Here is a 26,980-nt window from a genome sequence, read left to right as displayed (position 1 = left end):
GAGGGCTTTCACCCCGAAAGGAAATAACAAAAATAGTCTTTTGCTGATCTTTAGAACATTTGTTTTCCGGTTACAAAAAAAACAAAACGTAATGGCTACTGTGGAAAAAAGAATAGTTACATTTTTCAAGGCATCAACCCTATGCAACTATGCAGATAGTTTAGTTGTTATCCATTATGGTTTTGAGATATCCAGCTCTGCAAACCACAGATGCATTTAAGTTTAAGCTGCTGAAAACATAGATTTGCAAAACTCAATAGCAACTTGTCCATCCAGAAGCAATGTCCTGGACACTCTGGATTATCCACAGATCTCATCCCAAAAACCATCACCAACACCTTTAATTTTAAGTATTTTGTACAGAAGAAATAGTTCCCATGTAAACTGTATGCAACAGTCTGTGGTTACAAAATGGCCGCAATCCAGTTATCTGCCTAATTGTGCATCCACAATCAAATATCCAAACTTTTTTTTTTTTTACTGTCGAGTTTACCAAGATGGTATCACACAGACAGTGATGTTACGAATGACAGCAGTAGCTGTTGAAAGAAAGTGATCAGAACATTTTTAAAGATTATAGATTTTCAGCTTAATTAAATAAAAGGGTGGGGAAAAATGTGGAAAAAAAGACTTATTTCCAAGAAACATGAGCCCATCTTTGATAAAAACAAGATATAAAGTGGTACTTTTGTGTAATTATTTGTGGAGGAACAATTTAAATCAATTAATCTCCTGAAGTCCAAGTATCTGTTATCAAATCGCTTATTTGTCCAACACAAACATATTTGGTTTAGTTGCACACAAGACAAGAGGAAAAGCCTCTCATTTGAGAAGCTGCAAAAAGAGTATATTTGGCATCTCTGCTTGGAAAAACTACATAAATGATCATTATAGGGACATCATTGCGCATAACAATGCATGGGTCATAGAATGAAGACCTAACAACTTACAAATGAATGAATACTTACAGTAAATATTCCCAGAGTCTCATCTATACCTCTTTGGGGGTTTGGATTCTCTTTCATGGAGTTATGTTGTCCCTTTTGGTGTGTGTGTGTGTGTGTGTGTGTGTGTGTGTGAGGACATCTGGAGAACAGCTGTTGCTATGCATCATATGCGAGCACACATGCATTGACACACACACACAGCTGTTACATAGCCTCCCATTAGAGGTTAAGGGGTCAGGAGCCCTGTGTCCAGACACACCATTTCATCTGCTCTAGGTATAGACAATCTATGGAAATCAAACACCCCGCAGCCACATTTACACACAAAAATAGGCGCACACACACAAACAGACACACACGGCAGACAGAGCCCCTCTGGTCTCTCTTCTATACAAGGCAACTATTCGACCCTCTCTTGGGAGGGCAGATATTCCCAATGATTAGTCCTGCCCTCCCAGAGAGTGGGGAGGAGGGGGGGGGCAGCTACTAATTCAATTACACAGACCTTCGTCCCTCTTCAGGCCGACTCCCAGTTCCATGAATGGAATCAAACCCATCCAGCCACGTTGGGGGTGGGAGTAGAGAGGCTACAATGTGTATACTTTTGGGTTACACTAGTTATTTTAGCTTGAGAGAGGGCCGTGGTATGTGTGTGCATGTGACTGTGTCCTATTGCCCTTTGGCTGAACACTGTAAACTAATGTGAGACTAAATTAATTGAAAGGATTCCAGAGGTTCAAAACATACACAAATATAGTTTTTTAATTTGACATTACATGTCATTTAGCTGACGCTTTTATCCAAAGCGACTTACAATAAGTGCATTAAACCATGAGTCCAAACTCAGAACAACAAGAATCAAGCAAGTACAATTTCTTCAATAACGTTAAACTACAAAGTGCTATCCGTAAGAGACATTTAAGTCGAAAAAGATGTGTTTTTAGTTTGCGACGGAAGATGTAGAGACTTTCTGCTGTCCTGATGTCAATGGGGAGCTCGTTCCACCAATGAGGAGCCAGCACAGCAAACAGTCGTGACTTTGTTGAGTGTTTAGTTAGAAGTGAAGGAGCTACAAGCCGATTGGCAGAAGCCGAGCGAAGTGAACGGGCTGGGGTGTACGGTTTGACCATGTCCTGGATGTAGACCGGACCCGATCTGTTCGCAGCACGGTACGCAAGTACCAATGTTTTGAAGCGGATGCGGGCGGCCACCGGTAACCAGTGAAGGTCACGGAGGAGCGGAGTAGTGTGGGTAAATTTCGGGAGGTTGAAGACCAGTCGAGCAGCTGCATTCTGGATGAGCTGTAGAGGTCGAATGGCATTAGCAGGTAGACCTGCCAGGAGGGAGTTGCAATAGTCTAGCCGTGAGATGACCAGAGCCTGGACCAGGACCTGTGCCACCTTCTGAGTGAGAAGGGGTCGTATTCTCCTGATGTTGTACAGCATGTACCTACAGGAGCGTGTTATTGCGGTAATGATGGCAGTCAGGGAGAGTTGACTGTCGAGTGTCACACCGAGGTTCCTGGCAGTCGGAGTCGGAGCCAGCACTGAGTTGTTGAAGTTAATAGTCAGGTCGTGGGTGGGAGAGCCTTTTCCTGGAAGGAGGAGAAGTTCAGTCTTGTCCGGGTTAATTTTCAGGTGGTGTGCGGACATCCACTGAGAGATGTCAGTCAGACAGGCAGAGATTCGTGCTGCTACCTGTGTTTCAGATTGGGGAAACGAGAGGATCAGTTGGGTGTCATCAGCATAGCTGTGGTAGGTGAAGCCATGCGAGCGAATGACAGCCGAGAGAGTTGGTGTACAGAGAGAAGAGAAGAGGACCAAGGACTGAGCCCTGGGGGACCCCAGTAGTTAGAGGACAAGGCTCAGACACAGATCCCCTCCAGGTTACCCGGTAAGTGCGGTCGGTGAGGTAGGATGAGAAGAGTGAGAGTGCGGTGCCTGAGATACCCAGGTCCTGGAGGGAGGAAATAAGGATCTGGTGGTTCACTGTGTCAAAGGCAGCGGAAAGGTCTAGAAGGATAAGGACAGAGGAGAGAGAGGTTGCTCTAGCAGTGTGAAGCTGCTCAGAGACAGCAAGGAGGGCAGTCTCTGTTGAGTGGCCTGCCTTGAATCCAGACTGGTGGGAGGAGACTTGGTTAGAGATAGCTCGCTCTAGAATTTTGGAAAGGAAGGGGAGGAGAGAGACAGGTCTGTAGTTATTGACTTCAGATGGGTCGAGAGTGGGTTTCTTCAGGAGAGAGTTGACTCTTGCCTCCTTCAGAGAGTTAGGGAAACAGCCGGTTGAGAGGAAGGTGTTAATAAGATTGGTGAGAAAGGGAAGAAGGTCAGGAGCAATAGACTGGAGAATGTGAGACGGGATGGGGTCAAGGGGGCAGGTGGTTGGGCGGGCAGAGGATACCAAGGTAAGAACTTGATTGGGAGACAGGGGGATAAAAGAGGAAAACGAGGGGCAAGGTGTAGTTATAGAAGATGGATTAGTAAATGAGGAGCGTATGTCGTCTATCTTTTTTGTAAAGTAGTCAACAAAGTGGACTACTAGAAGGGTGGAGGGAGGGGGGGGGGACCAAGGAGGTTGGAAAAAATAGAGAAGAGCTTTTTGGGGTTAGACAAAGAGGATTTGATTCTGGATTGGTAGAACAGACTTTTGGCTGCAGAGATAGACGCAGAGAAGGAGGAGAGAAGAGATTGATAGGCGAGCAGGTCGCTGGCGTGTTTGGATTTTCGCCATTTCCTTTCCGATGCTCGCATAGTGGCTCTCTTGGCGCGCACTGGTTCGGACAGCCACGGAGCCGGAGAGGACTTGCGGACCTTTCGAGTCATAAGAGGACAGAGAGAATCAAGAGAGGAAGACAGCGTAGAGAGGAGTGTCAGTGGCAAAGTTAGGCTGCATGAGTAAGAAGGAGTCAGTTGAAGGGAGGGCTGACAGAACAGAGGAGGCCAGAGAGGAGGGTGAGAGGGTGCGGATGTTGCGACGGACAGGTGCAGCGTCCGTTGTGGGAGGGTTGTCAGTTCCAAAGAGTGGGAGAGTGTAAGAGATGAAGAAGTGGTCAGAGACATGAAGTGGAGTTACAGTGAGGTTAGATGTAGAGCAGTTTCTGGTGAAAATATAGTCAAGGTGGTTGCCAGCTTTGTGAGTAGGAGGGGATGGGCTGAGTGAGAGAGCAAAGGAAGACAGTAAGAGTAGCAGGTCCGATGACTTCTCTGTCACCCAGAAGGATGAGCGGGGGGGGCGTTTTTTGGGAAGTTTGATAGGACGTCTAGTTCTTCCAAGAAGTCTCCCAAGGAGCCAGGTGGACGGTAGAGAACAACAATGGTTAGTTGAACCGGATGAGTAACCGTCACTGCATGCAATTCAAAAGACAGTGGGGTAAATGGAAGCAGGTAGAGAGCAAAACTCCATTTGGGTGAGATGAGTAGACCTGTGCCCCCACCCCGACCAGAGGGTCTGGGTGTGTGGCTGAAGGAGAAGGCCGAGGAGAGAGCAGCAGGGGTTGATGTGTTGTCTGGTGTGATCCAAGTCTCAGTGAGAGCCAGGAAGTCCAGCGATTGCTTGATAGCAAAGCCAGAGATGAAGTCTGCCTTGCGGTTAGCTGACTGGCAGTTCCAGAGGCCCCCTGTGACGAGGCGCTGGGTCTGTGTGGAGCGGGTGGGATAAATAAGAGAGGAGGGATTTTGATGCATGTGTGACCGAGTCTGCAGTCTATAGTATCTACGAGTAGATGTGCACACAGGTATGGAAAGAAAACACATTATCACAGGGAAATGTTTATACTCAGCCACCACTGAAGACTCCCACGAAAGACTCCTAGGTCTTTATCCTCCGAGTCTTCATATGAGGAGTCTTCCCTGACGCTTCAGCTGATGCTTCAAGCACCCACCTGGTTTTATACCAGAGTTGGCTATAATTAGCTACAGCAGTGTCGAGCCCGCCCTCAGATCGTTGAAGGAATTGCCCACTTATCGATCGATACTGGTAAGAGTCGGCACTCAGGCAGGGGATTCCTTACTACCAGTGAAGTCTCAGTTTACTAGAATGTGAAATTCTTGCCAAACTGATTAAGGACAAAGATCTGTTTACCTCAAGGTAAAAAGTAGAATACAGTTTAGTCCCTAGTAGATTTGGATTACAGAGCAAATACTTAAATCCTAGCTGGTTTCGTTGACTTTTCAGTCACTTGTGTAAAAAAGCAAGAAATCGCAGCTCAAAATGTTCAAATTAGAAAGACAGTACAGACTAGCATTCTAGTATACCTAAATACAGCAGATACAGTAGTAATATAGCAGAGAAACCTCTTTAAAGAATATACTCAGCAAGATACAGGAAGTCCCAGAAGTCAGTGGACTCACAGCTCAGATGCACTGATTTGCTAGAAGAGTGATACTAGAGCAGAACATCAGCACTGGAATTCTGTACGAAGTTTCTTTTTCATACCACAAGGATTTGAAAGAGATAAATAAACCACGAGTGCTACAATCCAGTGGAATGGGAAGCAACAGAGATTGGGTCGGCAAGACAGTGCAAAAGGAGGCACAAAATTGCAAATGAGGGGATTATCTGAGCGGTTCCTTATAGCCTTTAAATAAATTCCTATACCATTTCAAGTGATAGCTTTCTGAAGCCTACATTCTGCAGTAATAGCCCAAGGAAATTGCATTTGCAATGTCCTTCTCCTCTGTAGCAGTAAATGAAGTGTTGGCAAAGTATGCCCCGCGTACCATCCAGCAGCCACAATAAAAACTGAGAATGGCAAAAGCATGTTCCTAGCTGACAATTAAATAGTAACAAAAAGGCTGCATCTATGGAGGAAGTTGGAATTTACTGATCGTAAAACAATTAATTACCTATTGTAAGAATATAATGTTAGCATGAACACAGTTTTCAGGATACATTAGGAACATTTTAAGACAATTGAACATTCTAATAAGACCAGCACTTCCAATCTAAATGTTTTACTTTTGCACATCACCCATTTCCTTTCTATTACTTGGTAATCAGCACTAGTCCCCAGGAGAAATCCTACCATGGAGAATTCCCTTAAAACATTTAACCCTGAAAGGCAGGTCATGTCAGAAAGCGCAGTCGCTCTTCCACTATCTTAAAAGCTAAACAGAGCACAGGAACGGAGAGCTAAGGGCAAAAGAGGCTAATATGTAATTGTCATCATGGGCGAGGATGTAACACATGTAAGTACCAGGTGAACTGACACCCGACACCACAGCATTCGATTGTGCACTCAGGTTCAAGCTAATTCCCTCTTTATTGTCTGACACATTTTTTATTTTTTTAAATCTACAAATCTATAAAATTGAAGTGATAACTTTGATTAATGATTGGCAACAACCCCCCAATATGCCTTGAACAAGGTTTCCAGGAAAGCCTACAGAGGTTGGGACATCCTCCAATGTTTCAGTTGGTCTGTATTGGTCGTGGAGACACCAGCTGCCAAGCAGTCGAGGCAAAGCAGAGCAGCTTGAATCAACTCCCACTTTCACGCTTCATGGTAGAGTATGATAAAAAAACAACTGTGCTCAGGTTACACCGCCTGGTCACTTTGAATGAACCCCAAAAACCACCGGGAGCTGAGAAACCACATCGCAGTGTTGGCTTCAATGTTCCTATTGTACAATTGGGCCTGTATGTGCTAATAATGTTACAGTGAAACATAGTTAAGCCACTCATGTCTTTATATACACACACCACACTACTGCCAATCAAAAATGACTTCCCAGCCAATGAGAATGCCACATAAGTTACTGTAGAGAAGTACGACCTGTAACGGACTTGATTAGAGGGAACTATTCTGCACATTTTACAACACAATGGGTTTCCTCTTATGATGGACACCACATATGGGCTGCTGATGTCTTCCCTCTTAAAGTCATCTTAACAAACGAGCAATAAAACTGCATAGGCAGTCACAGTGGTGAGTCATTTACAAGATACAATAGATCATCAAATCCCAGTATCACCCTGGCAGCCCTGCAGATTAGGACGGGCCGTCTCCTTCATGAGCTACCAACCTAATCTCCTTTTGCATCTCATCTGCAGAGATATGGGAGTCCTCTAATCCGCTCATTGGGTGGACAGCTGCAAGCAGACGTTTAACTGTCTGCTACTGTAGCTCCAGCAGCTTTGGCCTCCAAAACCCAAGTTAGTCAACAGCTATATGGATTGACATACATTTTAATTAGGATAAGCACTGCTCTGCCATTTCTTATCTTTTCCATTGTCAGCTTTCAAAGTTACGGTTTCTTTAATGAGTGAGTGCCTTTTTAAAGTGTTTACACTTTCCTAACCCTGTTGAAAAGTCAACTGCAATTCCAGGGAAGTTGATGTGATAACAATTCCAGGTACGTAAGCCAACCGGCAAGCAGGAGAACCAATTAAAAGCCGACTGGTGGCAGGGCAGAGGCTCAGAGACACCAAAGAAGACGAAAAACATGACACGGGAGGTAACCTGCTTTCCAGGGCTGCAGCTTCCTATTGTAAGAGAACAATCCAGTGACTCCAAGCGTGCTTTTTTTCCATGCTCTCTGCAAAGTGAAAGCCTGGCCCCTTGCTTGTCAATTCTATTGTTAGGAGCCACTCCCCATTCACCTCATATACTCTGCATTGTTTGGAGAGTCAAATGGCAATGGCAGGCGCACAGGCGCACAGACACACAGACACACAGACACACAGACACACAGACACACAGACACACAGACACACAGACACACAGACACACAGACACACAGACACACAGACACACAGACACACACACACACACACACACACACACACACACACACACACACACACACACACACACACACACACACACACACACACACACACACACACACACACACTTTAGATCCAATCCTATAAAAGAGCTTTGAGATACCTTGAAATATACAATGGTTGCATCTCATTTTAAAATGGTAAATTTCTTTACTTTGCATCTAAATAAACAGTGTAGAAAAGCGCAGCTCCTCAGTGAAGGAGCCGATGGGACACACAGTGGAGGCACCATCGTAGGTGTATTCGAGAATCAAAATGCCTAATTTTTGATGCATGTTAGATTAATGTTCAACATTTGAATTGTTAGGAGAATTGTTCCCTGTAGCTGTGTCTACAGTGTATGAATGTAACATGATTGTAAGTCGCTTTGGATAAAAAGCGTCAGCTAAATGACATGTAATGTAATGTAACGTAACATGTTCTATATTCTCGTCTGTCAAACCATTTCATCTGGAAACTGAAACTGAAACTGCTTAACCCCTCCTTTTCAGCTTATAGTCAAACATAAATGCAATCATTCTGATTCAAATCCCAACTGGTCCTCTCACATAAATACACACTTTGTCTTTATGGAAACTGCCTCCTAAAATCACATCTTGGTTGGACATTTGAATTACTTAAAACTGGTTAATGTGCTTGATTACATGGCAAAACACCTTTTCACAACTGCAAAATGTCATTATCTGATTAGTCTAATCATTTAATGTAGCCTACTGAGGTGTGAGTAAGAGAAACAAAATGTAAGTTACAGTGTGAGGGAAATAAAGTGAAAATACTCTTTTGATTTTTCTCCATGTTCCTTGTACTAAGCCATTTTAACTGCACAAACAAGCTCAATCCAATTATTTTCTAACCATGCGAGTGACAGATATTTTAAACTCCAGCTAAATGAAGGTCAGGTGACCCGTTTCCTGTCATCACAAATCATGCGAGAGGTACATTTTTAAGATACCCAGACGAACGCGATGAGGAAAATTCAAAATGTCAAGCAGGTAGTGTGTATAATCTGTCCATCAATGCACCACCCTTCATCCATCTACCAGATGTGTGTGTGCTGATTTACAGCCAGGAGCAAGGCAACCTGTGCCATTTCATTCCTGCGACTGGGTTGTTGACATGCTTGCTCGTCGAGGGGTTGAGGGGAGAACTTGCTGGGCAGTGAAAGAGAGATAGTTGTGAGAGAAACTAAGAGAGGTAGAATTAGGTGGCAGAAAAAGTGAGTGGGATAAAGATGGAACATATGGTAGTTTGAGGCGGGGGGAGGGAGGGCAAGACTGCTACCGTTTCTTGCTAGGTCAGCAGACTGGGGCTGATTCCAGAACGGCTTATCTTTCAGAAGGAATACCACAGAAGGAATACCACAGGAGGACAGGAGGGAAGGAGGCGGCCAGCAATATGAATTCATCGCATGCTGCAGAATGCTGGGATTACTACAGTGGCGATGATGGGCCTCAACTCCAAAGAATTAGGTGGGTGGGGGGGTGGGGGGGGGGGGGGGGGGGTGGGGGGTTTAAAGAAACCCAAACAATGAGCTGAAAGACCCAATACAGCTGCGGGGTTCAGCAGAGCAACCCCTTTCACACGTAAGTACTGCTGTGATCTATAATGAATAAAGACATATGGACAGATATCGATCTTCTTCTCCAGCTCTCACCTTTGAGATCCGTAAACCTCTTTACACCCATGAGTGCCACTATGTAAACAGAAAGCAAGTACGTGTCCGCTCCTTCAAAGCATAGCCTGCTTTAAAACCGCTCTGTGGGGTCAGGGGAAGTGGTGGAATGCGTGGCAGTCCAAAGCACAGGGGGATGCCAGGTTGCTCAGGTCTGCTCCCACAGCTGCATGAAAGTAAAAGGTTTGGCAGCATAGTTAAAAAGAACTCCAATCAGGGAACAAGCTGCACTTGACATCCGGGAAAACAGATCAAAAACAGAAATCCCATTTCCCATCTGTCACTTGTTAATGGCATTTATATCCACCATCCTACAAACGCATGTTGCCAATTCAACATCAGCTGAGTCTCTGCATGAACATTCCCTGAAGAGAAGCCAGCTATAAATGTCCCACCTGGTGTTTGCCTACCAGCCTCACAAACACAGATAATCCTGTAGCATATTGAAAGGATGCCTAACTTTAACAGTGCAAGTAACAAATGGGGAACTCAGTCCTCAAAAGGAGAGACATCATTCAATCATGTTGTTGAGGTGGTGAAGGGCTGGGTGGGGATGCCCTCCCAAGTAATTTCCCCGAGGCTATGCACTGCACCAGGGAGATAAGTAACCATACTGAACACACAAGGCTGGCATTCTACCCCGAGTCCAAAAGACAAAAACGCCCGAGTCTTTCTGAAGAGAGGAATCTGACAATGCAGCATTTGTCTCGTAGCCAGCTGGAGAACAAGCTCCCCATAGACACGGTGATATGAAACACTGTGCGCACAAACTTTAAACTCTGAAGATTACTATAAACAATCTTATTTTAAATTGATACAGCAGAAAAGACTGATACTGGATTATCTCAATTAAATTCAAACAGTGACAGAACTGATTATGCAAAGGTTTGGGAAAAATAAGCGAAAAGTACTTGTGAAGCATCAAAGCGCATGCTTTTCAATAATCCTTAACATATAAAAACACCAACAAGTTGAAGGCAAGGCCTTGTTCGGCATCATCCAGTACATGCAGAGTGCATTAAATTAACAGTGTAACGCAGTAGCAAACTGTGCAGCCATGCTAAATATACAACGCCGGCAAGCGGCAACTGAATCTAAGCATTGTAAATCAGGATTTAGGACCACCTCTACTGTTGGTGTCCACCGCCCAAACGACAACTGTAATAAACCTACGCCTTGTTAATGAGTTCATATAAAAGGGTTTTTTCTAGAGACAGATGGTGTCATTTCACTTTTTAAAACGTGGCGAGACCTTGGCCAGATGAAGGTAAACAAAGCTAATAAAACAAATTATCTCCTCACCACCTTCACATCAAATCCATTGGAGACATGTCTCTAGAGACACAGGCGCACTTGACATTTAATAATGTCAACAAAGCACCGGTACACTCTGGCAACCATCTTAACTGAGAGGCTCCAATGTCTTATCAGCTCTTTTTTTTATTTTTATGTGAAGTAAGGAAAAACATGAAATCAAAAATTGTAAAATGTTATATTAGCAGGCCTTGTTTTTCATTACCTAAAAGTACAAATACAACCAAGACACTACTGCTATTGCTTCACTCCAAGTCAATATCAGCCTGTGATGACCTCTCTCCAACAATCTCCACTGCTCATAACTCCACTGATGATGTCCATCAGACAAAGTCAGTGGGAGGGAGCCAATGTAACCACTGTATCCTTGAAGTTAGCTGCATTAGCACACACTACCCATAGCACGGCACACAGATAAAAGTCTATTTTCAGCCCCTTGATTAACACTGAGCTTTCCACACGTAATGTAAGCCAGCTGCCCTAAAAAAAGGACCAATGTTTACAGCTCAACATATCAGAGTACACTATGTTTGAGTGGTGTTTCGTCTTCTTCTTTCGGTCCCCATTTTCTACTCTGAGAGGTCTGGCAGCACTCCCGTGTACTCTCCCTTAACTAATAAACAAAGACTGGTTTCCCTTATATAGCTCTATTCAAACTCGACAACCTCCACAAGCAACATCAGAGGCTTGCAGGGAGGTGGGAAGTGCAGGCAAGTCTCTTCCAGGTGGAGAGATTTTGGCCACGGGCAAGGACCCCCGAAGGTATGATTGTGTAACAGTCATATATTGAGAGACACTTTAAGTGCTCTTTCTGGTGCCGTCCAGGTTGGAGAGGTTTGAGGGGGCTGCAAAGTGAAACACATCCACCACAAAACTATCTTTAAAAATATTTCAAAAAAGCAAAGTGTCAAACATCGAGAAGATTAAAATGACAAATCACATTTTCTTGGAGTGGGACTAAAGTGAAAATCATTAGTTTGTAGACCATGATCATTTCAAAATTGTATCACAGGAGATATGATAAACGAGGCTCATGCAGCCAGTTCAAAGTGTGTGTTAAACCTTTTTCAAACGCTTGTGGTCATGTGCCATATTTGCCAACATGCACTTTGCACCCTAAAACAATGTTTGACAAAAAGAACTCTATGTTAATCTCTGCAAACAAAAAAAGATAAAGCATTAAAGAAATGGACAAAACAAATAAAACGAAGATTTAAAGACTGCAGCAACCGATGGATGTCTTTACATAAAGACTCCATGGTCTAACGCTAGCATAGTCATCAGTGATGGGGGAAAAAAGGCAAAAAATTTGAAATTAGAATCATGCTTTTAGAGAATCGTGACACCTGAATTACTACAATCTGTTGATCACACTCTCATATCCAGAAACATGTTTTCCTTTCTATTCTGCAACACTGGGACCATTTCAGCCCCTCCGCCAGCAACGTGGCCTTTTACAGTGGGGTCGCTCTCCATGCAATAGCTACCAAACATTTGTAGCAAGAATTTATCCTTATGAGAAAACCAAGAATAGATGCCCCAGGCTGCAGGAGGGCTGAGGAGGAGCGAAAGGGTGGGATACATTTCTAGAATGTTCAATTAGCCGCGCTCAACGAATCTCCGCTCCACAGTCACTTCCTGGAGAATTCCAGGACAGGATTATTTTCCCAAACCACAGTGTCACATACAAACATAATTTGATGATACAAATGTGGAAGTTTTGTCAACAAGCAACGAGAGCGCCATTTGTGATGTAATAGATACAGTTTCACCCAACTGCTGAGTGATCGTCAAAGCAGCTCATCTTTAAAATACAAGGATGGGGCCAAAGTTTTCATTGGCTGAATCATCAAAGCTGCATGCGGTCACCTCAATGTATTTTTGGTTGCAGTTCCAATTGATATCTCGCCTTGTTCAAATTCCAAGCCTTTTTGTTTCCCCTCTCACAATATCTACAGTACAGATATGAGTTTAGACGGCAACTTGCATGTTTAATGTTTTCTGACTCATCTGCAGTACTGGTAGCGACGCATGCAAACGCACTTCGGATACCAAAAATAACCACAATAAGTAACATTAGTCATCAAGTAGTCCACTGAGTGAATGCAAAAGAAAGCTCAGGAGCACGCGTTGTGGTAGAGGGAGTGTTACATTGTTCATTTCCAAGCTGCAGACTCTCCAACTTGGCCTGCGGAGGCAAAATATGCTTCTGTAATCTTTAGGCAACTACTGCATCTCCTGGCTAAGTTGGCAAGATTGAAACCCCAAAGTTTACAAACATTATTGCTCAAAGTGACATAATAATAATAATGAGGAAGTGAAATGCGAAAATGACAGGGTCTCGTTAGTAAAATGGTGCACGTGGCGGCTTGGCCGCACAATGTTTCGTACAAAGCAGCCGATCTACACTCCGTTCGCAGTGCTTGTGTGCTGGGAGCAGCAGACACCTGATTAGGTTACATTTCTGCCCTGGTGACTAAGAGGCATGAGCCTTGAGGTGGCAACCATAGCAGCAGGGATTTCTGCCAGAGATGCACTCCAGTAATAGCTGAAGAGCTCAGCGGCAACCTGAAACCACTTTCAGCCGGGGGTCGAGATGACGGTACACTTTGGTTGAAAACTCCTGAAATTACAAACTGGGGTTTTGAAGAGAACATGGATTTAGCCAAACGAATTCATGTCCGGCCTTCTCTATGAAACTATGTAAACAACAAGCTCATACCACAACTAACCAAAGACACATTTTACAGTGGTCCCACAGGATAAAGACAATAGTAAAGAACTGAATATTGACAAATTCCACACAGATCCGACTCAAACTGATCCGACAACGAACAGTTCTGGGAAGCTAATAAAGACACTTAGTTCAAGAAATAGCTGGTATACATTTCAAAACGGTCCAAACATAACCTCTTTTCACCACAGGGATCTTTCAAGTTGCATCTCATATTAAACGTGGTGTCATCTTCTGGAGCCTGACAATCTAACAGACACGTAACATGGTACTACAGACAAAACTCTTAAGTCCCCTTGAAACACATAATCATGATCATTCAGGTGTTGAGCATTCAACAAGTCAGGGTGGCAAAATGGTGAACTCTCAGCTCGTAAGTCGCCAAACGCCAAAGTTAACTTTGTTTTCATACAAGCTCCATACCACCATTAAATCATTGTGCAGAATTGTCCACCAAAGTCAATCTTACAATAGATGAACATAATGTGGTCATGAAAATTGTCGCGCTCTTCTACTGAGACAACGGTTCAAATGAACAACTCTCGCTATGCCTACAAAGTAGTGGGCAGCATGAATTTTCATCCCTCATCACTATGACAACCAAACTGGTTCCTGCTGCTCCAGACTGCTTAGCAGGACCAACAATTTGTGATTTTAAACCAGATTTGGGGGGGGGGGGTCCACTGACTTACGTCACAGCACACAGAATCACATAAGCAGACTGCTTCAGGGCATGGGTTGCTCAGACAGACTGCTCCCTCCTGAAATGCACTCCATGTTTCAAGACCCAAAAAAGACAGCCTCGGCTGCACCCATCCAACAATGACCAGCCTTCAGAAGATATACTTCACAACATTACTATTAAAAAAAGACCTTGGTTGCATGCTTCACTGCCTGGCCGGGATGGACAGAATCTCATAAATGTCTACAGTATTTTAAAACCAATGCACTGATCTCTCAATTGACAGTCATTTATGTTTGCAATCCCTTTCGCATTACTTGCATGAGATTTCAATTTTGAAAATTAAAGTTTGGCTCAGAGCTGTGTGTTTTATCAATCACCTGCCTTTTGTTAGTTATAACCCTTTCTTCTAATATTAGTTTGGGGCTAGGACAACAGGAGCATGGAAAGGGATTCAATGCGTTTTCTGTCTGAAACTAAAAAAGCACAGTACATATGGAAGGGTCAAGCCCAGGGGCCGTCCTTCTCACAGGAAGCCCTGCTTGGAATCTTGTAGTTTGACCGTTTAAGGTTACGCATGCCTCGGCTTGGTCACAACGAAGTGTGAAATTCTGTGATATTGTTAACTCGAACTAGAGCGGACATTCCTACGCCTCCATTCAGACCTTTTTACCCCCCACCCCCACTGCAGAACACCCCGGCCGCGCACATCACCTCAACACAGCATTACCAAAATGTGTGTTAGCTCAGATTTTTAAGACATTACACTATGCAAACTGCAGATAGCTAGAAATACTGCCACTCAACTATAATATGAAACTTTAAAGTTATACTCCTTAAAAAAGGCCCCAGATCTGGGATTGGGAGCATTTTGATTGTCTCTCAACATGTCGTCAGCGAGCCAACAGCGCTGTTTATCTGAGGGGGAACCGGCAGGTGGGTGCTACACTGACCCTGTCGTCTGAGAGCAGTGCAGCATATCGGCCGCGAGCCAACTGGTGGGCACGCTAACGTGTACACAGAGAGAGGGCGGCTTTAGTCTCTGCTCAGGTGAACATTACTCTACTATATCTTTACATCTGAAATGGTTGTGCACTGCTGTATTAATCTTCACAATGTTAAAAACAGCTCCTTTGAGATTTCAATCCTAGTTGATTTGGCAACAAGCGTGGTTACCGTAGGAACAGCAATTGGTGTTTAATACTACAGCAGCTTCTCTGTCAAAAAAACAACAGAAGAGCAACTGGTTCATCGGTTTAGAGTGCAACCAAACAAACTCACATTGGATGCATGTGTAGCTAGGAATATTTAATCGGAGCATGTAGGGTGGACTCAGCCACCCACATTGACAACTACCGCAGGCCTATAGAAATGTATTTACAGAATGTAAATCATCAGGTGCCAGACACCAAAGCTAATAGACATCATGCTGCAGATCCGGCCAGCCTGGCTAAACCTGTTCATGATTAAAGAAAACTTCAATCTCCAACTCAAAATCTAAATCAAGAGCAGCTCCAATCTGACATACTACAGTCGGGGTCACACTTGCATGAGGTCATCATTCAGCCTTTTAAAAACATACCCTGCCAAAACATTTACAGTCTAAATGTTCTAAGGATCATCTTTGTCTAATTGCATATAACCATTATCATGCAAATAAACTAACCTATGGCAATTACATTTGCTCTTTGGTTGCCAATTTGGCAGCTGATGCCTCGCTACAAACCTGGCAACCACTTCCAAACACTTGTTTCAGGCTGCGAGATCCATGAATTTTTTTTAAAAAAAGGAATGAGTTCCAGGTGACTAAGTGAGCGCTGCAGTGAGAAACTAGCAGAGCAGGAACTGATTCTTCACCCGTTTACTGCTGTATTACCGGGCACATAATGTTTATTTCAGAACAACTCTAGAACCATTGTCAAGGGATGCTGATGGCTAGAGATGTAATTTAACCAGACGTTTGTCTGTACAGATTAAATTCTGTCCCCTACACTCCAGCTACCTTCCTCCTCTATGCAGCAGAGCTACCTGGCTGAGCATGAGCAGCAAACGGTTGGCTCCCTCTTGAGATTTAAGTGTCATCATGGGCTGCTTATTTATTCCTCTCTGTGGTCACTGTTGACAGCAAAGGCCTGTTTTCATGCAGAACAAAAAGGAACAGATCAATGAATTTGCCATGTGCTGCTGATGAGTAACCCCTCCCCTGCCGGATGAGATTGGGTTTAAAGATCTTTACAAGCCAGCAACACATGGCCATCAAAAGTCGCCCAAGGCTAAAGACCAAGCTGCAAAGCTTCATGTCAGAGCTTTTAAATGGCAACAGGGCAAGGAGCTGAAGTTTTAGTTGGAACAGTAATTTATAGATTGATTTGAAGTCCTTCCACTGATGCGAAGCATAGTGGTTTTGAGGTATCATTTGCTGAAGATTCACACCGCCTCTACTTTGCTACCATTCAGTTCAGCACTAAATTACTGAACAGCTACTAAGTAAAGAGTGTAGTTGTTGATCACTCTGCTTCAAGAAGATTGGTTCCAGGCCCTCATTAGCATAATGGTTGCCATAAACACATTCTACAAAATAGGTCAGTGCAGTACCAAAGATAATGAAAAAGCTTTTGATTGCTGCTTTTATGTCAGGAAAGCCAGATAGAGTTTGGTCAGTCTAATACATTATTGGTGCCGTCAATGGTGGCAGAGCCGCATACCAAGCAGCAGCAGCTGATGATTTTGGTAACCGTCCACTATGAGACTTGAAAATGATATTTCCTCAGAGATGAAACAGAAGCACAACTGATCAGTGGAGAAGAAGGGCCTGGCTCATTAGACGAAAGCTGCCATTTTGAAAGGACACATTTTAACAGGGCAACTAGAGGGGATGGGTTGACATTCTCATCCTGCTGCAATTTTCTTCACACCTTTATTATCTATAGATTTCTATTTAATAACTGCCAACCGCTCCTCCAAGAAATGTCGTCTTGACATCAAAACAGACCCCAACACACAGACGGGCGTTGGACATACCAAGAGGATGTGTAACAGACCAGTCAGAGGAGAGCTCTCGTTCCTGAGGCATTACACACACACATTGGAGCCGCCTGCAGCCCATAAGGTCATGTGTCTTTTTCTGACAAGCCAAGGTCTATGCAGCCAGAGGAGGAGTGGGGAGCGCGTGTGCACCCGATGGGAGGTTTCAGGGGACGATTTACTTTTGTCCATTAAACTGCCAAAGAAACTCACTCGCACATCAAACATTGTTGCAACATCTCTAGCTCCATCACCCCCCCCCCCCCCCCCCCATCTCATATGACCCATCACCTAACCGGCTCACTTCACTGCCTTGCTGAAATCCAACGCCTTTGGAGAATGGAGGTGTTTGATCCTTGAGGACAACAAACTTGGCACGTAAACAAGTGATCATTCAACTAAATTTCCTGAAAATATCATGAGATTTCCTGCAGTAATAGCAACATATAGTATGTGAATGGCCGGCTAATCAGAGTCGTGTCTTTCTATGAAGGGGTGTGGCAGCGGAGCCGACACAGGCAGCCATCCCCACAATACAAGCAATGCAACCTGGAGGGATATAGCTGCTGCTGCAGAGAAGACGCACATTATTCTACACGTCGCACTTTACATTTATTAACCCCCCACCATGCTGCTCTGCTCTCACAGTCACCGTGGCAACCACATGCATGAAGAAAGAGGAAGAAAAAACAAAAACATGCTGAATTAAGGCGCACAGCTGATAACACATCGGTTTCTCCGCACGGCGGATGATTGTAACGGTGTGGTGACGCGACGAGCTGGTTTCTTTGAAGCACAGCAGCCACGCGCTTTACACAGGTGGCCGCAAGACACGGCATTCTCGACGACACATGTATTATTCAAAACTAAAAGTTGGAAACAATTCCCTGTGGCATATTAAATGACACGGTAACGTAACATGGCGGAGGCTGGTTTCCCCCCCACCCCCTTGGGCAGTGCAGCGTTGCCAGCCCCGCCGTGAACTCCGCGTGCCTCTCCGACTCTGCACACCCACCACACGGCCAGCCCTCCCGGTGTCCACACGCGGAATCCTGCAGCTTCAAAAACAACGGCGTTGCCAACAAAATAAATCCTCATCCCCCCCACCAACAACCCCCCCTGCAGCAGCACCCCCACCGTAGTCTGTAAAGTCGCTGAAACCCAAAGCAATGCCACTGTAGAAGTCGACAATTGGAGGCTCCACAAGTTTCGCCGATTCGAATGAGCATCGCAGCCTCTCAAACGCAATGTGGGCTTCAGCAGCGATCCGTTCACAAGCCGGAGCCGAAACGTAGAGCGGTCACAGAGAGGCTCCCATCCGGCGGGCTGGGACTCACGCTGGGCTCGCGCGCACATATACACACGCACCTACACACGCACACACACACACATATATATACACACAGCGTGCAGGAGTTGTATCCTAAAGCTTCGGTCGGAGGGAAGGTCAGACAGATCGCTACGGCTGCTGCGGGCGAGATGGGCAGCAGAATAAGCCGATTACAGGGTTGTAAACCTACCTTCAGATCCACAACTGGGGCATTTCAAGCAAGTCAGCCCCGAGAAGATTCACGTTGGCCGGCAGTCCCGCTCCTCAGCAGCACAATTTCCTCTGCGTTCAGGGAAATTTCCAAGTGGCTGGACAGTGTGCGGGCAGCGGCAGCGGCACCGTGTGTGTGTGTGTGTAAACGAGGAGGGGGGTGATAATCCTTCGGTGGGGCAAAGAGGAAATGCGTCATTATTAATGGACCGAACGCTTTGTAGTCCATCCATACACCCCCGTCATACCCCCCCCCCCCCCGGGGCTGATTAAAGACACCAATCCTGTCATGTTTTAGTGCATATAAAAATACCTACTTGAAATATATATATAGGCTAGTTTGATTACTTAAAAATGTTTAAAGTCTTAGTCGTTGGTTGCATATTGGACCACAATTGGCTGCTTAATTAGTTATGATGTAACAACATTGTGCTCATACACAGGTGTTAAATACACATACATCAACAAGCACAGTGAAGGTCAAATATCAAAGCATTCTTTGTGTTGTGTTAACCGATCATGAGTGAAATGGGTGGAGTGGCACTTTAAGACTAAGCGCTAAAATTATTTCAGGCAGAAAATATAATGCTGGGCCCAGCAACTCCCTGGAAGGAGGACATTTGATAGAGATTATTTCATTTGAAGGGGTCGGTTGAGGTAAAGCAGGACACAAATATAAACTGAGGGATAGGAGGCATTTGCTCCACATGCTATAAATGGATACCGGGTCCTTGTTGTGAGGGTACAGTTGGCTGAAATGTGAACCTAAGGTGGAGCAAAGTGGAGCAGGACAATCTTAGCTAGATTCCAGACATTCATCAGAGCCATTAACATGGCTGTCTTTCTGACTGCTTCTATAATATATACTTCCAGAAACACTCCATCATCAGGTATGCAATGTGACTCAGTGACAAACAGCCCTTTTATATTAAGAGCAGTTTCCAGGCAGAAACATCAACTTGAAAGTCTTTGCCATTTGTCAATTCATGTAAAAACTAAAAAAACACCACCTACTAAAACCATAAAATCATGGTCAGAGGATAAGTTATTACATTTGAAATAACATCCCAAAGATTTTCATGTTGACACTTTAGCGGTTTATTTTCATCAAGCACACAAAGGCACGGCAGATGGAAAAAATCATGTTCAAGTAAAGCAGATCTCCCACATCAACAGAAGAGACGTCAGTTTTGGCCTCTGTTTAAATTGACTAACTTGCTGTAGCTTGATGAGATGTTTCTGGACTAAAAACATGAAAGGTAACGTTAATTGTATTGAGCACAAAAATCATATCCATGTTTTGACCTATGAACTGTGCATTCAATTTACATAAGCTGAAATAAGACAAATGCCTCCACCTGGTGGCTAAACGCAAGCAAGATGAAAGAAAAAAACTACTTAAAATTGTGAGTGGATCTCCAAGAAATTCAGGATTTTCCTTTATGACAATATCAATATTTTTATTGACATTTTTGTTACAAGTCTTAGGAGATGGATCAGACCAAAATATGAGGTATTTTGGCATGCTTTGTTGCAATGTTGGTGACATTTCAATACCGTTCTGTGTATGATTGATTAAATGTGGTGAAGAAGCAAACAGAAAATGGCTCCTTAAATGACAAGATTTCCACAGTAATCACATTATTTATTACACAGATTCACTGATAACTACTTTATACTCACTAACCAGGTCAATTTAGTTTGACCTGGTTAGTGGGTATAAAGTAGTAGAAAATCATGTTCTTGTGACAAAGAAAATGGCTAGTCGATTATTCAAAGATCACTCTTTTTGCTCAATAGAAAAAAGGAGAGAGAAAAAAAAAGTGAATGGATTTTACTTTGACGTCAAAGCTTTTTTTACAAGAATACTGCAAGGATATTCAGTCTAAATAAGCAACTGCTGAGGAGATTCATTTGCACACACATTTACATCAGGAAAGATGGGCTATAAAAACATTGTGACAAAGCGCACATTGGGTGTCTTCCACAAACTCATTAAACAATGCTTTATGTTAGCGCTTTTGAAGTATTAGAATTAATAGCTGACGCAAGAACCAAGCAGTCTCGGGCCTCAGCTTGGCAAAACAAAAACATTTGTCACTTTTATCTCCCTTTCAAATTATCCTCAATGAAAGCGTTTGAATGACTATAGGGTAAAACATTTAAATATTTTTAGGTCAAAGTGACCAAAGAAAAACAGCCCACTGTAATTCAGTTTTGAAACAAATTTGGCTGACCGTTTCTGCAGACGTTTTGTACATTTAGTTTGGCATCCTAACGCAACACACACGTCACCAACACTTGCAAATATACAAAAAAAATAAAAAATCACTTTGACCTTCTACTCCTCATCTATGTCTATGTCTTTGGGTTTTGGCTCACGTATATCCGATTCCATCCCTGGCAAACTAGTTCTCCTACGTGCAGAAGTCTCAATCTTCTGCACTAGCTCCACATCCCACGGATGAGTGACAAAGCTGAGCACCTCCCCATCCTCCACCCCTCCTGCCCTTCCCACTCTCCCTGCCCTGTGGATGTAGTCCGTGTGGGATTCTGGGGAGTCGTAGTTGACAACCAAGCCCACTCTGGATGTGTCCAGGCCACGCGAAGCAATGTCTGTGCATACCAACACATCTATCAGGCCGGGCTTCTGAAACGATCGGAAGATTCCCGCACGCACAGCAGCGGGCATCTCCCCTTGCAGACGTGCATGCCGCACTCCCATCTCTTCCAGCGAGTACCCCAGCCAGTTGACGGTGGCAGACTTGTTGCAGAACACCAGAGCAGCAGCCCCTCCCTTTTTCTGATGGAGCAGCTTCAGGGCTTGGTGGAGCTCCAGGATCTTGTCAGCTCCCTTTACCTTCAGGAACGACTGTTTGACATGTGGCATGAGGAAGTGCAGCATCTTGCTCTTTATAACCACAAGGCTGCCAAGGTCTGTCACCTGGCTGAGCACTTCCCCGACACCCCCAGGGAAGGTGGCCCCCACCACCAGCAGCTGGGCCTTATGGCCGGGGCCTCGTGTTTCCTTGGGATCCCTGGCAATGTTTGTGTGGCGCAGGATGTTCTCCAGCATGTCAGAAAAGCTGGGGTCGAACATGGTGTCCGCCTCATCGACCACAAAGAAGCTCAGCTCGCTCAAGTCCACGCAGCGTCTCCGCAGGGCCTTGACCAAAGCACCTGGTGTGGCCACTAACACATCTGGATGATCCCCCTTAAAGACCATTTTGATGTGTCCCACACCCCGTCCCCCACCCACAGTACTTGTCTTTAAGCCTAATGGTGCACACAACGTCCTGGACACAGCTGCCACTTGCTCAGCTAGCTCTCTGGAAGGCACGAGAACCACAGCACGAATCTTGTGTGTGCTCCCAGTGTACATATCCGATTCCTTATCAGCCTGCAGTCTGTGAACAATAGGCAGGAGGTAACTCAGCGTTTTCCCACTGCCCGTCTCCGCAGCACAGAGGATGTTGTAACCTTTCATGACCTTCGGGATGGTCTGCAGCTGTACAGTGGTGGGATGGGTAATGTTGATATTGTCCAAAGCTTCCACCAGTCCCTTGCAGATGCGGAGGTTATTAAAAGTCACAGATGCTTTCTGTTCAACACCCTCGTTCGGATTGTCAGCAACAAAGGGAGCAACAGTCTTGATGTTGTTGATGGTGAAATAGTCACCGAATGATTTGTTATGCTTCCATCCCTTCGTGCAAAGAATGAGCTGCTCGAACTTTCCATGAGTGTATGCCGCAGATTGGTTCAGATCAGGGTTCTTGCTCTGGATCAGGAGCTTGCCAGCTTTGATGGTGTTGATTTTATGTTGGCCTCGAGTCTGTTTTACATTTTCAACGCGCCTCTGCATGGAGCGAGGAATGCGAATAACTGTCTCCTCTGGCGCGGCTGCTGTTCGACAATAACGAGTCTGACTAACAGAGCAATGGACACGACAACAAGCCGACACTTTAACAAACTCACGGCAGTACATTCCGCTTGAGCAGAGAGCTCGCGACACAGCCGAAGCCACATAGCCGACCTTCACGGAGTGCATTGTGTTGTTTAACTCGCTCGTGAGCAGCCAAAAGTCCGCTGACGAGAATAAAACGCAAATAAACGACTAAAGGATGAAGACGACACCAGTTTAGTGAACTGGGAATCTTAAAAGTCGCTTCACATATTCAAAAAAACATGTAGCATCCTGTTCAGCTTGACAGCGGCGTCGCCATGCTTTCTTGACGAATGTTGATGATGTCAAGTCGGCTGGGAGTGATGACGTGTATAGAAACGCACCAGAGCAGTTTTCTTTTTTTACATTTTATTCAAAAGGGTCAGCAAATACAGAAATAAACATTAATGGAAAAGAAAATGCAAGAGTTCATGAAAATTATACAAACAGAAATTGAGAAAAGTGAAAACCCGGATAATTAATTAATTAGAATTCATATTAACTATATAAACCTATTATATATGCTACAAAAATGTTAAGTTTCGAAAGCCTTTTTGTTAACAAAGGTTTTTGTTTAAGAATATTCACATAAACTTGGTTAATATTACAGTTGAGTTCTCAAGGTATAATAATTCATATAGATTCCGATTCTGGAGCAGACCGGGGTGGAACACCACCTCACTGCGTGGATCCTGGACTACCTCACAACCGTCTACAGTATGTGCGGATACGGGTGTGTGAGTCAGATCGGGTGTCCTGCAGCACAGGGGCTCCACGGGGAGCCGTTCTGGCTCCATTCCTCTTCTCCATCTACACATCGGACTTCAAACACAACTCTGTCAACTGCCACCTGCAAAAGTTCTCTGACGACTCTGCGATAGTCGGCCTCATCTCGGCCGATGATGTCAGGGAGTACAGGGAACTGAACCAGGACTTCTTAGGATGGTGCCAGCGGAACCGCCTCCAGATCAACTCCAGCAAGACCAAGGAGCTGGTGGTGGACTTCCGCCGGGGTAAACGCTCTCCTCCAACACCAGTGAGCATCCAGGGACTGGACATTGAGATTGTGAAGTCTTATAAGTACCTGGGTGTTCACTTGAACAATAAACTGGACTGGTCTGACCACGCTCATGCACTCTACAAGAAGGGGCAGAGCAGACTCTTTCTGCTGAGGAGACTGAGGTCCTTTGGGGTGCAGGGAGCACTCCTGAAGACCTTCTTCGACTCGGTGGTGGCATCAGCCATCTTTTATGGAGTGGTCTTCTGGTGCAGCGGCATCACAGCAGCTGACAGGAGGAGACTGGACAAACTGGTGGGGAAGGCCAGCAGCGTGCTGGGGTGTCCTCTGGATACTGTGGAGGTGGTGGGGGACAGGAGGATGATGGCCAAGCTATCGTCCCTGATGGACCACCCCATTTTGTAGCATTAAAACATCAAAATATGTAGTTCTAAATTGTAAACCTTTTAGTTCTAATACTTCAAAGCCCTAAAATAAAGCATTGTTTAATGCAGTGCTTCCCAAATTGTTTCTGTCCAGCCCCCCTTTGTTGATATAAGAACATTGTAAATAAAAGTCATGTCGAAAATAGTTGTTTAAAGTAATAGTATAGTATGTAGAAAAAGGTTTTTAAAAAGTCATAGTATATCGAAAAAAGTATTTAAAAAAAGTGATAGTAGAACATGTCGAAAAAAGAATAAAATGTCATAGTATGTTAAAAAATTTTTTTTAAAAAACATGTCGAAAAAAGAATTAAAATGTCATAGTATGTTGAAAAAAGTAAAAAATCTTCTTCAGGGAGGTGACCAAGAACCTGATGGTCACTCGTTGCTCTGTGAAGAGAGGAGAACCATCTCTGCAGCAGTCTACTACTTTTACTACTATTACTGTGACAGTAGAATCGTTTGGTTTACAGCTTTTCCTCGATTGTAATTCATCTCTTATTATATTTAGATGATGCAGTTTTGTTTCCAACTTTTTTTCAACTGAAAGGATTTTCAGCAGTTCAGTTCAATGCTTTAGGGCTTCAAAACCTTTCAGCAGGTAGTTTCCCTTTTCTGTATTTTCAGCTATTTTCATGTTCTTTTAATTTTTTCAAATATTTCAGCTTTCAGTATTGCAACGCATTTTCAGAAGGAAATGCATTCGCTAGTTATTTCTGGTTTTGGGTCAATGGAGAACATTTACTATGATGTGATATGCAGCTTAAGTGCTTGTTATTTGTGAGACATTGGGTATATGTTATTGGGTATTATATTCACGCAATGCATTCTTTTGATGTATGTGTTTTCTACTAGTGCTTTGTTTTTAAACATAAAGCACACATTACATTTTAATGTGAGGCCCTGTCACTCTCCAGTTGCCAGCTAGGAATGTTTTCAGTCATTTATGTTGGTTCACTAACTTCCCAACAATTGCATTCATAGCCAGCACATTAAACAGCTGTCTGCATCAGCACTGCTGTCACAGCATTGATTGTACATCAGCTCCCCTCTCCATGTGCTGAATGAATTGGCTCGCCGATTGATTTAGTGCAGCTTTAGAACATCACACACTTCACTAATAGAATTTCTGTCACGAGTTGGACAAACCAATGCTGTGAAACCCCTTTGAACTGCAGGGGGCCTTCTTGTAAAGGAATAACTGAGCTGGGCGTTTACTGGTTATTTCCATATAAATACAATTATTTGTTTCATGAACCTTATCGATGCAAAGTAAACATCAAAATGAGTTCCCATGGTCATACTGTGAACCTTTTGTTTTTAATACCAGACACCGGGCTTGTGATTGGCTGAGAGGAGGTCTGACTCACTCATCACATCAAGTCAATACTCAATTTTACAGACTGAACAAAAGAGGGCAGCATTAATCAACCAGGAAGATTTCAAGTAACCTGAAATCCTTTTCAGACCTATAACGGCAACTATATTTCTTTGCATGATTTCAAAAGAAATAAAACACATTGTTCCTCTGAGAATAATTATTCTGCCAAATATATCCATCATATATTTCACTAATCTACTCTGCTGGCTGCATTATTATAACATTACTGTACTTTATATATGCCATAACCAGATCAATTAAGACATCTAATGACCAATAATTTATAGAAATTAAGATTTTATTTTCCTATTTTTCAAATGTTGGAGAATAAAATATTTTGTTTAAAAAACTGTGTAAAAGCCTCAGTGAGTCTTCAATTCCTTATCAGCTGACGAGTTGATACAGGACTGCATGCAATTTGATATTTGTTGACATTTAGTTGCCAAGGTGTTGCATGCGTTGCATTTCTGCAATGTATGTAAACCCCAATCCTTGAAAGACTGACACCTCTCAAACAGGACCAGTGTGGGGGCAGATGCTGTTTATTTCCTTCATACCTTTCTCTACAAGAACATAATATCACAAACCACATGTACAGCCTCCCACACAATTTGTTCTCTTTATCTTCTCCCTTCAAAGGTCATCTGCGAAGATAAGACACGCCGGTAACCTGAATTAGACTCGGGTGGGTCTGGAGACATGTTTGCTGCACAGGAGAAAGTGCAGTCAAGTCATGTGACTGCCAGATAATATTATGAGGATCCCTTTATAATTAGATGTAATAATAATGTATTTGTGACAAATCCGAATGCAGACAGTGAATTGAGAATTGTTTAGGTTTGTTCCACATGAACCTGTGGCGCAATGGTTATTATCATTGAATAAGATACATCTTTAATGTGATTGTACCCATTTTAAGATAATGCCAGTTAAATTTGTTTTGCTTCTATTGAAAGTCCATCTCATAGCATTCTTGGTTATAACAATGAGTCACCTCTTTCAAAAGTATAACTAAATACAGATTGGAATTGGTTGGTATGTGTTGATGATCCTCCCTGTTATGATTAAATACTCTTGATTATCTCTGGCTCCGGGACTTCTTCCTCCAAGCACCAGGTAGAGTCTTTTGAACTTTAACAGTACTTAGTGTGACATTACTGATTCATGCAATAATCATGTGTGACTAAATTATGGTAACTGTTGCTCAATGTATTCCTTAAAGATAATTACTTTCTTCTTTTAGGTTTCCTAACAAGCATTATCATTGATTTATTAATTATTTAAGTCAGGTAACTTTACATCTGTTAATAGAACACTGTTATACCTGGTGCTGTCTAAAATGGCAGGATACAGTTAAATTGTATAAAGGAAACATTAAAAGAGTACTTTGATTGCAATAAGACCTTTCCTTACAGAACTACTGCAAGAGGAACATATACCTTTTCAGAGAGAAATGCTTCAGAAGGTGGCAAAGAAGATGAAAAGGTTTAAACCTTTTGTTTTTGCTTGGAAATCAA

The 26,980-nt window shown here is 43.6% G+C and overlaps 2 protein-coding genes across 2 annotated transcripts in view; both read right to left on the bottom strand.

Moving 5' to 3' along the window:
* tln2a (talin 2a) overlaps window positions 1–18,836 on the bottom strand; it is a 77,934-nt gene extending 59,098 nt beyond the window's left edge. The window contains exon 1 of the mRNA XM_034529266.1: window positions 18,680–18,836. The gene's annotated coding sequence lies outside the window, so the exon portion shown is untranslated. The remainder of the gene's footprint in view (window positions 1–18,679) is intronic.
* A 1,035-nt stretch (window positions 18,837–19,871) lies between these two features.
* ddx28 (DEAD (Asp-Glu-Ala-Asp) box polypeptide 28) lies at window positions 19,872–22,927 on the bottom strand. The gene has a single exon (XM_034529765.1). The coding sequence runs from the start codon at window positions 22,745–22,747 to the stop codon at window positions 21,041–21,043; it is 1,707 nt and encodes a 568-aa protein (XP_034385656.1). The 5' UTR covers window positions 22,748–22,927; the 3' UTR covers window positions 19,872–21,040.
* Between the last annotated feature and the right edge of the window lie 4,053 nt (window positions 22,928–26,980).

This window comes from Cyclopterus lumpus, chromosome 3 (genome assembly GCF_009769545.1).
Source record: "Cyclopterus lumpus isolate fCycLum1 chromosome 3, fCycLum1.pri, whole genome shotgun sequence".
NCBI lineage: Eukaryota > Metazoa > Chordata > Actinopteri > Perciformes > Cyclopteridae > Cyclopterus > Cyclopterus lumpus.
Note: the sequence above shows the minus strand (reverse complement) of the source record. Positions and strands in the feature narration are given on the sequence as shown.

Excerpts from the sequence above, each read along its gene's own strand:
- ddx28 (XM_034529765.1), bottom strand. The coding sequence starts at position 22,747 with ATGCACTCCGTGAAGGTCGGCTATGTGGCTTCGGCTGTGTCGCGAGCT.